This window comes from Austrofundulus limnaeus, unplaced genomic scaffold (genome assembly GCF_001266775.1).
Source record: "Austrofundulus limnaeus strain Quisiro unplaced genomic scaffold, Austrofundulus_limnaeus-1.0 Scaffold294, whole genome shotgun sequence".
In the NCBI taxonomy this organism is placed as follows: domain Eukaryota; kingdom Metazoa; phylum Chordata; class Actinopteri; order Cyprinodontiformes; family Rivulidae; genus Austrofundulus; species Austrofundulus limnaeus.
Window position 1 is genome coordinate 91,917 of NW_013952696.1, and position 17,104 is coordinate 109,020.

At 38.5% G+C, this 17,104-nt stretch overlaps 2 protein-coding genes across 3 annotated transcripts in view; one reads left to right on the forward strand and one right to left on the reverse strand.

Moving 5' to 3' along the window:
- The window catches only part of LOC106526780 (amyloid beta A4 precursor protein-binding family B member 1-interacting protein), a 26,359-nt gene extending 20,076 nt beyond the window's left edge, over positions 1–6,283 (forward strand). Inside the window, exons 10-11 of the mRNA XM_014021461.1 lie at positions 5,148–5,246; positions 5,345–6,283. Coding sequence (XP_013876915.1) covers positions 5,148–5,246; positions 5,345–5,470 — 225 coding nt within the window. The 3' untranslated portion in view covers positions 5,471–6,283. The remainder of the gene's footprint in view (positions 1–5,147; positions 5,247–5,344) is intronic.
- Positions 6,284–9,542: 3,259 nt separating this feature from the next.
- The window catches only part of LOC106526794 (abl interactor 1), a 35,568-nt gene continuing 28,006 nt past the window's right edge, over positions 9,543–17,104 (reverse strand). For both annotated transcript variants that reach the window (XM_014021478.1, XM_014021477.1), the window contains 4 exons: positions 15,281–15,493; positions 13,897–13,986; positions 10,942–11,127; positions 9,543–10,827 (listed from right to left, as the gene is read on the reverse strand). In XM_014021478.1, coding sequence (XP_013876932.1) covers positions 10,652–10,827; positions 10,942–11,127; positions 13,897–13,986; positions 15,281–15,493 — 665 coding nt within the window. In that variant the 3' untranslated portion in view covers positions 9,543–10,651. The remainder of the gene's footprint in view (positions 10,828–10,941; positions 11,128–13,896; positions 13,987–15,280; positions 15,494–17,104) is intronic.

The window sequence follows — 17,104 nt, forward strand, 5'->3', positions numbered from 1 at the left end:
GCCTCTCCAATGCTAACACAAATGAATAGTCTCCTTCTCATTTGCCAGCGCCGGCCTCTCAGTTACCGGAGCCAGCCTCTCAGTTAGCGGTGCCGGCCTATCATTAATCAGATCAATAGCCTCCTGCTACAAGGATGTAACTACCGCTGGTTGCGCAATAGTCTTAATTTTGGCCCTCATACCGCGCCATACTGTAATTGACATCATAGTTAGACCTCAACTATGAGAGACAAAATGAGAAAACGTAGAAAAATCACATTGTCTGATGTTTTAAAATAATTTATTTTCAAACTACGGTGGAAAGTAAGTATTTGGTCAACAAAGAAGCAATATTTCTGCTCACAGATCTGTAACGTCTTTAAGAGGCACCTCTGTCCTCCACTCATTACCTGTAATAATGACACCTGTTTGAACTCATCCCTGTTCCACTCCATCTGCCACGCTCACTCTCACTTGCTCCCAGTCCAGCCCATGTCTCCACTTACTCATCAGCACCTGTCCATGTATTCTGTCAGTATTCCCTTCAAACTACTTCAAACTGTTTTTGAGTCTGTTGGTGGGACTCTTAATGCTCCTGTACCTTCTGCTGGAGAGCAGGTGTTGACCATGATGATGGTGGACTTTGGAGATCCTCTGGACAAGGGGGAGAGGACAACCAGTTGGTTTCTCAGCAGTCCTGCATTCCTGAAGCCAAAACCCTCCTGCCACAGTGACAGCAGCTATCTGTAGCACTTCCATGTAGGCAGAGGCCCTTCTTGCAGGAATATCACCATGTTTCTCCTGTGATTACCATGCATGCAAAATTGTCAGCAGTACTCCGGGTTTCCTCACACTCCAAAAACATGTACAATAGGATGACTTCAGGCCCAGGCCTCCCTTGAAAAAGAGATCTGAGATCTCAACGATTTCCTGGTTAAATAATGGTGAAATAAAAAAATAATGTTTTTAAAATTTCATAGCAGTTTCTGCAGATGCTGCCTTTAAAAGTTTTACACTGATGTCAGTTTTGCATTTCATTATAAATCCAGCAATAATATCATGAAATTCCTGCAGGAAGTGTACCAGGTTGCACAGGAAGTACTACAGCTATTACTGCAGTCAGTGTTTGCCTTTACAAACATTTATAAAACTGTACGTGAATAATAGCTGATAATCATTTAACAGCAATCAATGTAAAGATTGATTAAATGGAGTCTACATGAATTTTTATGACCCCCGCACGTGAAGCGTAAGTGGGAGTCATCTTGTTTTCACACCGTTTTTATTTATTTATTTATTTAATTATTTATTTATTTATTTATTTTCGTTCTGTGAATTTTGGTCAACCGTAGCACAACAACGGCTGCACCAATCAACATGAAATTTGGCAGGACTGTAGATGAGTCTGACCTACACTGCACCAGCCAACGGTTTTATGATAGACCCCATATTTGAGGAGGGGGCTCTTTTCAAAGAGTGGGTGTCAGGACATGCAAAAATGCTTATAACTCAGAAACTGTTCAACATAGGAGCTTCATATTTTGTTTGTTGTTTAGCTCTGATGAGGGGCTACTTGAGATAATCATATGATTTTGGTGATATTTTGTTTGGTTTGAAATGTTCTTTTGGAATCTGCTGTCAGATTTAATATTGGTGCAGGATTAAACATTTATCCACATCCCTACATATATTATCTGTCTGTGTCTCACACTCTGCTGGTATCTCAGTCTCAGCTTCCTCACTTTCAGGATCTTCGTCTGTTTCTCTTTCCATCTCTGTGCCCTCTCTCTGAACATGTCCCAAGTCCTCCGGATCACTCTCTGTGGCGCTCTTAACTTGCTTCTCTTCACTCTCTCATCATCGTCTGGCTCTGTCTCAGTGTCTGCCTCATTCTTATTCGTTTTTCTTGTGCAGAAATAGGACGTAATGTCCTTTTTTCTCTTCATTTTGAACTATACACAACATGCAATGGAGAGGAATACACACTTCAGCAACCGAGCATTTAGATTGTGATTTCAGCAGGTTAACTAGCGTTAGCTAAGCATGAAATCAACTCAAGCATACGATAAAGCCTGTTCCTGTTCTGACAGGCCGCTATTAAAGTTCATAAAGTTAGCCAACCACAAGAATTCTTACCTTGTAACAATACAATATTGTTTGTTGTGATAATCGTGGATGGTAACTTCGCGTTCTTCTTTTTCACCAAATCGGTCTCGTTTAAACAGTTACCGAAATAAAAGTGTTGCTGAATTACGCAAAGCCAAACAACAATATTTTAAAAATCAAATTATTTCAGCCAGTAAGAATCCAAAAACATTATGGGAAACGATTAAGTCAGTGACAAGTGAAAGTAACAATAAAACATTTAATAACAATTCACAAATCTCAGTAAATGGACTTCTTGTTTCTGCTCATGAAAAAAATTGCTAACTTATTTAATGAATATTTTATTTCTTCAGTAAGGACATTATTACCGGGACAAGCTAATAGTTTAAAGTTATTTAAATGTCCTGATACTTCAAAGCAATTTTCATTTTCTGAAATTTCACAGTGATGTTTTGAATACACTCCAATCTCTAAATGGCTCACATGCATTTGACTTATGGATTTCTTGAAAATGCATGCCAACACTTTTTTAACCATTGTTTCATAATTTGCTTAATTTATGTATTGTGCAGTCTATTTTCCCTGATGCCTGGAAGTTTGCTCAGATTACTCCCATTTTTAAATCTGGTGATCCAACAGAAGTTTCAAATTATCGGCCAATTTCTGTTCTTCCTATTTTTTCTAAGTTACTTGAGAAAACTTTATTTAATCAACTACTTCAGCATCTAGAAGCTAATAATATGCTAAGCAATAGCCAACATGGTTTTCGCATGTCAAGGTCAACCATGTCTGCATTAATTTTATTCACTGAACAAATACGTGCTGCTTTGAACAAAGGTCAAGTAACTGGTGCTGTATATATTGATTTTCGTAAAGCGTTTGACGCAGTTGATCATTATACTCTCTTACAAAAGTTGATTTCTTTTCAACGTTCATCACTGCAATACAAATGTTTTCCTCTTATTTGACTGATAGGTGTGAGGTTGTGAAACATGGAAGCTCTGTGTCCGGGTCTCTGCCCTGTTCCGTGGGAGTTCCGCAGGGTAGCATACTGGGCCCATTGCTTTTCCTATTATACATAAATGACCTTCCAAAAGTATTGAAGTATTCAAATATTTTAATGTATGCTGATGATACTGTTCTTTTTTTGTCTGATTTCAATATTGAATCTATTAATAGTCAGTTACAAGCAGATATTCAGACATTTCATGGTTGGCTTCAAGATAATCTTTTGTCAATTAATGTTAAAAAAAACTGTGTGCATGTATTTTTCCTCACCCAGGAGACATTTCAATATAACAAATCAACTCACTTTTTTAAACAAACCCCTTGATATTGTCACTACCTACAAATATCTTGGAATTACTTTGGATTCTCAATTGACTTATCGTGATCATGTACGTCTTAACCACTTAGTTGAAACAGAAATTATACGTTTATTCGAAAATTAGATCCAATCTGACATCTTCTGTTTCAAATATCTATCTTCATGCCATTATACTTTCAACCATGTCATACTGTTTACCTGTTTGGTCTCTTACAACAAATGAAATCTTAGAACCCATAGTTAGGCTCTACAACAGGGCCTACAAAATTCATAAAAAAAACTTCCTGGTTGGCCTCATCACTGTACAGTTCTTTCATTGTCTGATGCCTTGACTTTTCAGAAGTATGTTTTGTATAGTGGTATTAATTTATATTTTCAGATCTTCCAAGGTGCCAATTATGTAACTCTGTGCATTGTTGCCCAAATCAAATTCTGGAAGTGGTCGTTCAACTAGATCTGTTACAAAAGGACAACTGATATTACCAACTTTTAAAAACTGTTATAGCCAGAGGTCTTTCTTCTATGTTTATACTAAAGCATGGAATGACATTCCTCAAAACATAAAGTCCATTTCAAAACTACAGCCCTTTAAGAAGAATCTTGTCTGCCATCTGCTGGACACTTTTTGTTGTGCTCATATTTAGACATTCTATTTTGCAAATGCTGCCTTCCTGAAATCTGGAATGCTTGTTTGTCTTTGTGTCTATGGTGTATAAGGATGTGATTGTGATGCTGTATTTCTGAGTGTTTTATGTGCTGCAGAACAGGAACCTGCTGTAAAACAGTAATTATGCTGAGTCAGGCTTGATTTTTAGTAATCTTTTCCTGTTGAATCAATAAATCAAATCAAATCAAATCAATGAACTGGCCGCCCGCTGTTTACAGTGGTGCAACGCACTAAAGGATTCGACTACAATGTTGAGCCACGCGCATTGGTTCCGCCTTTTGCATCGGCACAATATGAAAATATTAATAATTACTCTACAATCTTCGTTCGGAGGGGAGGGGAGGGGGGCACAGGCGGGTCCAGACTCAGTGTTAGGGGGCACTGGCCCCTGCTGAACCCACCCCAGGACGGCCAGTGTCATTATGTTACCGCTATACGGTATCTAGTTTTGTTTGAAATTACTAAACAGTAACACAATTTGATCTTGGCTTTGCTCAGACTAGTTGTTGGCCCATCAGTTTGGTCAGATATAAACATTTGTGACTTTCAACAACAAAATGTACCAAAATGTATTAACTAGCCGACAAATAGGGTAAAAACCTGGGTGGCTCAATGGGTTTTTTTCCCATAAGAGCAGCTGCCAATCCCTGCCACCCCTTAAAACTGCCAATGGTTCAAAAATATCTTCAACAGGAAAGTTATAATTTAATTTATAACTTTTTCCACAGAACCCTACTTCAAAAAGTCCAAAATTTCTAACAATAAACACAGCCTCTATGAAAAGAGGCAATTCTTCCTCACTTTTATTACACCCATTGGATAAAAGACAAACTTTACAAGCAGTAAAAATTTAGGACATCATCTCTCTGTTGAACATGTCAGAAAAAAATTCACAATTCTACTGTGTTCTGCAGGTTCAATCCACAGTTAAAACTAAACTCATATTTTCACATCTGCTTCAGCCGTTTGAGCCTTTTTGCCCCAAGATTACTCAGTTCAGTGACCTGCAGCACTAAATCAGCAGAATCATTTTATTGAGTAATAATTTTGTCTTTTCTCTGCGTTCAGCATCCACATATCCAGATGGAGTCTCCCTATATCAAGTTCCTGTGCTGTGAAGAGGAACACACTCTGTTGCTTTGGGTCATCTCTATCAGAATAGCCAAGGTGTGATTATCATGTGTGTGAAAGGGATAGATACAGCTCAATCACAACATGCATGTCATCGTCTACAATGAGTTTACATGGGTGTGTTTGTGTTTCAGTATGGTACCATCTTGTATAAAAACTATCAGGCTGCAGTGAAGAAAGCGTCGACTTTTCAAAGTTTCCCATCTCCTGCATATAAAGGTAAGAACAAGAACGTGAAGATACAGGATTTCATTTGTTAAATGTATACATTTTTTTCTTTCAGTCACTGAATGTTAGCCATCAACTGATATTTCACAGTTAGTTAAAGATGAACAGTAAACTGGTGCTGACTAAATATTGATTTTAATTCATCTTTACAGACAGTCCCAATGGTCACACCTCACTGGAAAACTCACATTCAGGTTCTTCAAACATGGAAGATTACCCAAATGAGCCACCACCTGACTTCATCCCTCCTCCTCCAACTAACCTCTGAAACAATGCTTACGTTTTTTTTGTTGTTGTTGTTTTTTTACAATGGCTATCGTCCAGTCTGAAGTGGTGGAACTGCACAAGTACTTTTCTCACAAAATTGAATTATGTGGCCCCGAAAAGATCCTTGACCAAATTATTAATAAGAATCTTTCTTTTTACTAAAGTTAAACTGATAAAACTGTTGCTTTCAAATTGTGGTTAGAATTATTCTGAAAACCAAACAAATTAAATAGTGTACCTAATAATAATGGGTGGTGAAGACATTAGAGGTGAACACTAAGACCAAGGTACATCAGTGTCAGTGCACACAATCGGTCACTGTCTGAGCCAAAATGGATTTAAAGGAAGACAACCGAAGAGAATTATAAAAAAGTGAGACTTCGGTTCAATGAAAGGCACATTTCCAAGTCTCAAAGTTTCTGGGAGAATGTCCTCTGGATTGATGAGACAAAACTGGAACTTTTTGGCAACAATTCATATCCATTCCATTTTCCACAGACCCCAACCTAAAACACACAAAGAAAAGAACACTTTACGTACTGTTTGGATTAGGGTTGGGCATAATCATATCGTGTGCAATTAATCGTGAGAAAAACATTAATCGATTATTTTTTGGCACTTGACAATTGATACGATTAATCTCCAGTCAGTCTGCTCGATGCTCCTCTCCACTTCAAATATGAAGAACATTTAAAAAATAAGTTCTGTAATTTATTTATCAACACAACTTAAAAATTGATGTACAGCCTGAAGTCTGTGATTTTGACACAATCTGGAACAGATTTTTACGAAGAGCAAATCTTTCCTAATTGGTCAAGTGACTAGGACATAAGGGTGTCCAGGGACTCCAGCCTTAATCGTCAAATTATTCGTTATCGGCTAAATACCAAAATTAATCGTGATTATTTTTTTTGCCAATATTGCCCAACCCTAGTTTGGATGACGCTCAGTCCTGCTCTGGGGCTGATCTGCTGCCTCTGAAACAGGGTGTCTTGAATCTGCACAGGGCACAATGAAAACTCAAGACTATCAGTGTGTTCTGGAGCAAAACGTGCTGCCCAGCGTCAGAAAGCTTGGTCTCAGTCACAGATCATGGGTTCTACAAAAATGTAAACACAGGTTTTTAGATTTTTGATTCTGTTGAACTGAAAAGCAATGATTGATTTTCATTTGTTGATTTTTTTTTTAATAATTATTTTTGTAAACTTTGCGTGTGTGTGTTTGTGGTGGGGAGTCTACAAAAGAGCAAAAACCAAACTGTGAGCATGTCATTTGTTTTGCAGAAACAGCATAATCCTATTTGTTTCAATGAGCTGTTTATTACAAAAAGACTGTACATAAATTTGAATGAACACGCTGTATGTACAAACTGAAGACAAACACCAGATTCTGTTCCCATAAACATCTAAGTTACAGAAATGTCTGTTTTTTGTTATTGTTCTTTATTACATATTTGATCGTAAGAAAACACTGAATAAAAGGTGTCTCTTCTTTTGTTTTGATGCCCTAAAATGCCAAAAGTTAATTAACATGACAAATAAAATTCTGCATGGAAGTGGTTGTCTCTCTTTTTTTATGAAAAAAAGCATAAATACAAACTGTTAAGGATAATTCTGCAGTCTTGGACATAAAAAGACATTGAATGCAAAGTTGTAAATACTTTAGATAGAAAAAGTTGTTTTCTCACAAAAAATGGCTTCAGAATGAAAAATACAATCAAGAATGGGATGAAGTGGCAAAAACTTCACTTTGAAGACATTGAAAAGCTGAATGAATACAAAAAACATTCCCTTTCAAAATCCAAGTTTGTGGTAAATCATTTAGAGGAGTATTTTATTTATTTTGACAGAGTTCTTTGAAAAAAGTTATGAATAATTAATATCTTACCTGTTGTAGATGGTGTCAATAAGACAGCATCATTCCATTTTAGTTTTTGTCCCACTCCAATTAGCTGTCACTAGGGATGGGCAATATGTTATCTTGTGCAATGTACTGTCAAAGAATTTCAGCATGGTAATAATTTGTCATATTGTGATAAAAACAATAAAATCCTGCCACGTATCCAGTTTATGTTTGTCTTTTTGACCAAAGAAGGTGTAAAGCATGTACAGATGTTCCTACCAGCCTTATTTCTGCATTCTTGCACAACAATGCATTTCAGTTTTCACACGTTCATTGGAATTTATTGAAATTATTTTAATACTATTTTTATCAGGTTGTATTTACAGTTGTACTACTTTGTGATTTTCATAAGCCAAGTTATTTTTGCTGTTTACACCATTTAAATAAATATATTTGTTCTCATATTTCAGACTTGTTTGATGTGTGTACTGCTTGAAATTAATTAATGTCGTTTAGTGGCTTCTAATATTATTTTAGGGCTCTCAAGATCTGTCTTGAGATGTAGTGATAGATTAATAATACAAAAGATTAGGCTGATATACAGGGGTTGGACAATGAAACTGAAACACCTATCATTTTAGTGTGGGAGGTTTCATGGGAGGTTTCATGGTTAAACTGGACCAGCCTGGTGGCCAGTCTTCATTAATTGCACATTGCACCAATAAGAGCAGAGTATGAAGGTTCAATTAGCAGGGTAAGAGCACAGTTTTGCCAAAAATATTGCAATGCACACAACATTATGGGTGACTTTTGGATGTTCGGGTGCTAACCCAGATTGTATCCAAAAAACAGAAAAACCACCACTGCCCAAATTACGGCAGAATTAAATGTGCACCTCAACTCTCCTGTTTCCACCAGAACTGTCCGTCGGGAGCTCCACAGGGTCAATATACACAGCCGGGCTGCTATAGCCAAACCCTTTGGTCACTCGTAACAATGGCAAACACTGGTTTCAATGGTGCAAGGAGCACAAATGTTGGGCTGTGGACAATGTGAAACATGCATTGTTTTCTGATGAGTCCACCTTTACTGTTTTCCCCACATCCAGGAGAGTTAAGGTGTGGGGAAGCCCCAAAGAAGAGTACCTGTTGCATGCCCAGAGTGAAGCATGGGGGTGGATCAGTAATGGTTTGGGCTGCCATATTATGGCATTCCCTTGGCCCAATACTTGTGCTAGATGAGTGCGTCACTGCCAAGGACTACTGAACCATTCTGGATGACCATGTGCATCCAATGGTTCAAACATTGTACCCTGAAGACGGTGCAATTTTTTATCGTTGCTTATTGTTACCGTGATAAAAACCTAGAAATTATCGTGATACATTTTTTAGTCCATATTGCCCATCCCTAGCTGTCACTAATTAGATCAAAATTAAGCGGTTTCTCCAAACATGTTCCAAGAATATCTGCAGCTAATAATCAACTTTTCAACAGAAGCCCACTTGGTCAAAATCTCCTAACAATTGTAATTTGTGGTATGTGACAGTTTCTGAGGCAGGCTTTACCCTCAAAGATATTTTGAATTTTTACTTGCACCACCAATATTTTTGCAGGGCTGATAATTCCTCCATTTTTACAACCTAATGATTAAAATGATTTCCTTTCATGCAGCCAATCATGCAGCACAGAATCTGGATCAAAACCATGATTGGCTACTGTACAATACTGCTGAGTCACCTACATTCACAATGCAGATATGATTGAAGGATTATTTACAATCAAAATCATCAATGTTCATCTCCAGGTTTGAAATCAGGAAGCCAACTCCACCTCACCTTTGCTATGATTCTAATCAGAGCAGTACTATTCTTGAGGTTGTTTGTGTTGGTGATTCTGGTTGTTGAGCACCACTGTAAAGCACCACACTTATAACCATTCAAAGAGTACAACAGCTCTAAAGGATGGCTGAAACTATGAACAAAATCATGCCAGAAATCAGACTCATCACAGTTGTTGATAACAATCATTGCAGCTACAACACAACAGGAAACAATATGAAGATGAACTCAAAATGTTCTTCTACTGCTTCCCACTTTGAAGCAACGCACTGCGGAGTTCTGCTACAGTAGCTGGACAGCATTATTAAAACCAGTTACCGGGATCAAAATGATACAGTTGTAACTTTACATTAAAAAATAACCAGTTATACACAATACGTTTGCCTGGATAAAATGGCAAAGTGACTGATGGGAAAACTGACATTCAAGTAGAAATGAACTGAAAAAACAAATGCATGGGACGTTGGCACCACCTCCACTGACGCTAATGGAAACACACCAACATAGACTGAACTGGCAGTTTGTCACATTACAGTTTATATACAGGTTAGAGCACAGGAACACCACCAGACCCAAGCAGGAACTTTTCTTGCTTTCTTTTCGTTTCTGTAAAGCATTCTGTACACTTGTTTTATTTGTATGGCAGCCCCAAAGGAAAGCAAATTTATAAATTCACCTTTGTCTGAAGCGTAAACTTTTTTTTGACATCAAGAGTGTGGAACAGCCAGTCATGTCTTATCACACTTGATGTTTTTCCTTTAGTCATTTTTATGTAATTTAGACACGTGCGTCTTGAACACGAGGAAGAGTCGGTCTACAGTGCAAATAAACAAAGTGAAGTACATTTTAATACTCTGCCTTATGTAAGTTTTCAGCCTGAATCTTCCACACAAAAGAAAAAAAGAAGTCCTTTCAGGTTGCAGAGCCCCCCAGCTCCAAACTGGCAAACTCCCTGTTAAGAATTACTTTTGTATTCTGAAATTTAGTTTGAATGTAGTTTCTTTAGAAGTAAACTGCTGAACTTTAAATAAAGATGTGACAGTGGTCAGGAAAGTGTCTCTACCTCCTCTCTTTCAGTGTAAACAACTGCTCCCCTCTATTCAATGTTTTTCAATGTTGCAGATCAAATTGACACAAGCCCTCCAAGAAAACAACTTTACTGGCACTTTGTTAAAAATGGAAGCAGTTGTCACGACTACACACCTTTCCTTCTGGTCAAAACCTAGTCCTACAATTATTTGGGGGGGGGGTCATCCCTTTTTTTAGTTAGTCAGCATAGTGCATGATTGACTCAACGTAGTTTCCAGGAAAGAGTCCAGTGACGCCGTTGCAGACACCTTCAAACCAGCCATCATCGTTCTTCTTGATAATGTAGATGATGGCTCCCTCCATGAAGGACAGCTCGTCCTCTTTATCCTTTGTGTAGTCGTAAATAGCCACAACTGGGAAAAAAGAAAAAAATACAAAAAAGAAGCGTTTTCAAAAGGTGCAAGTCAAAATATATTTTAAGTACAGTATTTCTAGTCCAGCTAGATCTTTGTTTTGTTGGCTCAGACCTTTTTCTAAATAAGCCTTGGGGGCCCATTGGGGGTCTCCATCGGCATAGGGGTCATTGTAGTGAACCACAGCAGCTTCTTCTTCTTCATAGTCCACAGGTGGAGGAGGTGGAGGGGGAGTGTGCTCCTCAAATACGCTCATATCTTCTGGGGGAGGTGGAGGGGGAGGGGCAGGGCTGTCTGTTACTGAAAGAAAACAGAAAGGGCAGATTGTTTTAACTGAGGCTATGGTCACACTGCAGGCAAATGAGACCCAAATCAGATTTTTTTTGTCCCATATGTGATATTTATTTATTTATTATTATTTTTTTTTGATAGCCTGAATGTGATAAATCAGATTTTTTCAAATCCGACCCAGACCTTTTCAGTATGTAAATGGTAAATGGTAAATGGTACTGAACTTATAGAGCGCTTTTCAAGTCCCTCCGGACCCCCAAAGCGCTTTACACTAACAGACATTCACCCATTCACACACACATTCACACACTGATGATGGCAAACTACACTGTAGCCACAGCTGCCCTGGGGCACACTGACAGAGGTGGGGCTGCCATGCATCGGCGCCACCGGACCCTCTGACCACCATCAGTAGGCAAGGTGGGTGAAGTGTCTTGCCCAAGGACACAACGACTGAGACGGCTGGACTGAATCTGACACATATCTGAAGTTTTTCAAAGTGACTGCAGTCTGAAATCGTGATGAACTACATCCAACTTCTTTATCAGTGAGGTGGGGGTGAAGGATCAATAAAAACACTAACTTCACGTCTTCAGCTACAGAAGTCCAGTTTGCTTCATCTTTTTTCTATTCATTTTCCTTGTTTTGGTTGACTGACAATCCGCAGAATCATATGACAGTACCGTCCTACGTCAGTCGCGGATCGTATCAATCCTAAAGTTGGCACTTTACTTCTAGCATGTCGCTTCTTTCCAAAAATGAAATGCTGCAGCTGGTCAGAGGCAGGTTCAGATATAGACACTGAACTAAACAAAGATGTCAGATAATTAATTAATCTGCTCTGATTGAACAGCAACCTCAGAATCGCTATGATATTCCTGCCGTGGGTGGGGAGTCAAGAGTGATCTAGTGGGGAGTCAAGAGTGATCTAGTGGGGAGTCAAGAGTGATCTAGTGGGGAGTCAAGAGTGATCTAGTGGGGANATCTAGTGGGGAGTCAAGAGTGATCTAGTGGGGAGTCAAGAGTGATCTAGTGGGGAGTCAAGAGTGATCTAGTGGGGAGTCAAGAGTGATCTAGTCGGCTCAGAAGGATGTCGGGACCACTCTGACCTCAAATCAGGGATATTAAACATGTTTGATTTTTTTGGCCCGATATCACAGCGTGTGTAGTGTTCACCGGAAAATAAACAAACTGCAGCCTGTTGAATGAGACGTGCAGCCAATCAGAAAGCGAGGTGATGTAAACACGGAGGGGATTCCTACAGAGCCCAATACAGAAAACAAACAAAAAAAAACCTGTCATGACTCAGCAGAAAGCCCACTGGATGTTAAAAGTCATGTTGAATTGTTTTCCTCTGATAAAAAAATAGTCCACAAACGATCAATATTGTTACTTCCTCGTCTCAAATGTTTATTTACTCTGAACTCACGTCTCTCTGGAGGTCACACAAGATTATTTCCTCTGACATCTGAATTCTTGCGAGATTTCAAGAAGTCGTGCGCAATTTAAAATCTGACATCTGAATGTTCATGAATGAAATATCTGTCCGTGTGTGGTGTGTTGTCTCTTGCCATGAGGCTGTACACCACATACTGTAGGACCAAAGCTGGTATAGCCATGATTTTTTTATCTTCATGTGTGGCCTCTCTCAGTATTTGAAAATCGGATGACAATTTTAAAATCTTGCCGTGTGACGCAGGCCTTATTTGTTAAAAGAACTGTCAGTTTAAATCCTGGATGGCTTTAGGACGTTTTTCTTTACACTTTCATTTTTATAACTAACTTTAATCTAGGCCTTTTCCAGTAGACAACTTGGAGGTGGGATCTGGTTGTATGAAACAAAAATAGGTTGTCTAGGACAACCTAAAGGCTCTTATGTCGACCCTTGGTGCCCATGGCATGGGTAACTTGAACATCTATCAAGGCACCATTAATGCTGAAAGGTACATACAGGTTATGAAACAACATCCAAGTGATGTCTTTTTCAAGGACGTCCTGCTTATTTCAGCAAGACAATGCCAAGAAACATTCTGCACGTGTTACAACAGGGTGGCTTTGTAGTAAATAAGTGTGGGTACTAGACTGGTCTGCCTGCAGTCCAGACCTGTCTCCCATTGAAAATGTGTGGAGCATTATGAAGAGCAAAATACGTCAACAGAGACCCCGGACTGTTGAGCAACTGAAGTTGTTCATTAAGCAAGAATGAGAAAGAATGCCACCAACAAAGCTTCAACAGTTAGTGTCATCAGTTCACAAACACTAAAAGGAAAGGTGATAACACAGTGGTAAACATGTTTCAACTTTTTGGGAACAGTTACAGGATCAAATTCAAAACGAGTGAATATTTGCAAAAAACAAAGTTTATCCATTTGAACCTATGCAGCTTTAACTTAGGTTGAAATTATTTGCAAATCATTGCATTCAGTTTTAATTTATCCCAACTTTATTGGAATTGAGGTTGTACTCTACTTCAGTATTAACATTTAATAGAACTTGGGACTATAATACTGGGTGTTGGTGAATCAGGATAAGACATCAGATGTTTTCTTTCTTTAATGGGCAGAAAGAACAGGACACAAGACAACACATCACTATGGAAACAGACAGACAACTTCAACCTTGCAACAGCATGAAAAAGTGATGCGTTTAAGAAATACAGAAAGAAATGTTTATATCTGAGGTGATTTTGGAGCACTGAGGGCAGTAGCCATATATTTGAGACTAGTATATGTGTCCTCATTAACTCATCTCTGTGTCTGAGTATGAGGTTTTACTTACTGCTCTCCTGCATTCTGGCCACGAATCCAGTCAGAGGGATCTGTGGGGTCAGCTGGACCACAGGAGGAGGAGGCGGAGGAGCCACAGACACTGAAGGAGCAACATCCAGGCAAGATGAAGAAGTAGCAGAGAGAAGGTGACAGCGAACAAGGAATATGATGGGGACAAAAAAACAACATAATAGAAGAGGGATAGTCAGCAAGTCAACAAAAAATTTAAAAAGCACAACTAAAAAGCTTGTGAGCACCTAAATGGTGCTGAAAGACATGGCAAGAAACTTATTTACGTTTCAAAATGTGTGCTTAGTTGCTCAAACATACTGCAGCTACAGTATGTATCCTGACTTAGTCTGAAGGTCTGTTGGATCAAAAGAAAAGCTGCACTGAGCAAAAAAGCTTTAAATACGGGAAAAAGAAAAACAAAGCACTGCAAAGAAAAAAAACACAAAAGCAGCACAAGCTCTGCCATGGACAACAATTTTTCAAAGCTGCAGTTTCATTTAATTTTGTTCATTTTACATTACATTTTCTGCCTATAAAAATATTTTTTAGCTCTTCTGTCCTAAAGAAAGAGATGAACAGACAAACAGTGTCCTCCCTGAAAGACATGATGTCACACAAAGACAAGCCAGGTCTGACTCATAAATCACACATAATGGAAGGGCGTATGTACTCTCACTGGGCAGGAATGCCTCATTACTGAGGCCTGCTGTCATCGCTGAGCCACATCCATCTACATCATTAACTTGTGAAATCAATGAACCCCATCTAACACAGCCACCACAAATCCAAAAGTTGCTTTTACTTTAATAACGCTGTAGTAACTACAAATACACGCTGGAGAGACTGTGACACACACTGTCTTTGTCCTCTCAGGCGAGATAAACAGCCACCTCTCTCGGTGCTTTCTGCAAAGGAAGATGGCCGTCCTTTAAGACGGGAGCCACTAGAGGAGAAATTCTAAGTGGTGGTTACCAAATATAAATTTCACTCTTGAGGAAGACAGGAAGAATGCAGACAAACCTTGCTTAAGTTTGATTTACATCCCAAAAATCCTCCTGTTATCAAGTGAAGGAAGCTTCCTCTACTGATTCAACTGATCATGTTATAACTCAAAGAAAAAAATCAATGAAAAATCTAAGAAACAGAGAGAAAGTTAGACGACTTTAGAAAATATAGCTCAGTGGTTTCTTCTTCCAGTAGCCTCCAGCAAGGTTGACTCATTTGTATCTCCTAAATCCCCAGACTCGGAGGCAAACAAAAGCCTATTTAATTTAATATGTAAAATGACAACGAGAATAAAACATATTCTCATTAGAATAACACTATTTGCTCCTTTCTTCTAAAAGTAAAATTGAAATCAAATGAAATAAATGACTTCCTACCTGAGTTCTGTGGGAAGGTTGGGCCTCCATTGATGTGGGGCTGCTGGGAGGAGACGGAAGGCGCACGGCGGTAAGTGCCAGTGGCCGACACCATGGAGGCAGAGGAGGTGGTGGAGGAGTTGTGACGAGAAATCTGGCGGGAGATGGTGCCAAACTGAGACATCGGGATGGGGCCCAAACCAGGGCCCTGTGGCACGGATGCTGAGGATGTTGCTGAAAGAACGAGGTAAGAAATCTTTAAAACCTTTAAAATTTTTAAATGTGGCACATCACATCGAAATGACGATGAAGTCAAATTTGGTCAAAATGACCTAATCACATTTTCAGATTCCTGGCTTTAAAAGCTACATTTTGATACCTGGATCATTCTGATACAAGTTTATCCAGAGATATGACTTTAATTTGTCTTGTTGGTTATGATAATACATTACTGTTTGGTTTGAATCCTAATTTTATGTAATTTATTGAGTCATTTCTGATGTCAATATAAAGAGGAAACCTCAAATATTATTTGTATATAAAGATTCCCCAGTTGGAAAGACACAAAAACATTGCTAGCTCACAGGAAAAAATTCAAAATTTTAAGGTGTTTTCCCTCAAAATCTGATTTTTTTGTTGCTACTGCTCAAAAGAATGCTTCAAAATTTTTCTTTATTATTATATGTCAGACAGTTCATTCAAATGATACATTGATAAGGCAATGTAATGAGCACATGTAATACTTTAAAATGTTTAAAGGACCAATTATAGATCCTAGAAATGTTTATGGCATGTCTGTGGGCTATCCAGACCATGTTCATTCAATCTAATGCACAAAATAATTTTCAGATAATACGATAATAGTTTACGCTAGCATGGCTAGAAATAGCAGAAGCTCCGTTGTACAACCATATCAGGGTATCTGCAGGTTTTAGTAAGTCAAATTTAAGACTTTTTAAGACCTTTTCAATACCACCTTGTATGAAATTCAAGACTGAAAAAACTATAAATATCGGTGATCGTTAGGGGATCGTGCTGTTTATAACCATGAATCGCACATGTGTCACTCAATGAAACACATTGAATATAGATATTCACTGCTCTCTGGTTCACAGCTGTATTGCACAAGTGCAGTTATTTGGTTGGAAACATCCAACAAAATATATTTACTGAATACTTGGGCCCACGCTGGAGGGACTATGTTTCTCAGCTGGCCTGGGAACACCTTGGGATTCCCCTGGATGAGCTGGCCCAAGTGGCTGGAGAGAGGGAAGTTTGGGTSTCTCTGCTTAGGCTGCTGACYCCGAGACCTGACCCCGGATAAGAGGAAGAAAACGGACGGACGAAGGGAATACTTGGGCCTAATTGTGTCTTAAGCTCCAGTTATACCTTTATACACAAAAAATCATGTAACTATCTATAAAAATACTTTACCCTGCATCATCAAGACCAACAACATTCGGAAGGAAGTGAGTTTTTTAACAACTTTTCTGTAGGTTATTGTGAAGTAATTTATGTGTTTACAGAAAGTTCTTGCAAAGTATAAATTATTTTTGATATAAATTATTAATTTGACAGATTTCCCCCCTAAAAACATCTATTTAAATCTAAGAGAATACAGGATCATAATTTATGAAGTCAATTAGTACTATTTATTTTTCATATTTGATATTGTATGAATTATATTTGTCACAGTAGTTACCTCTTCGTTTAGTTTTAAATATATCAAAGGTTTGCACATCCAAACAGACAAAACACCTTATTATTGCTAAAACATTAGGATTAACTTGTGCATATATGTATGATAAACTACAGCCAGCTGAAACTGACCCACAGAGAGAACTT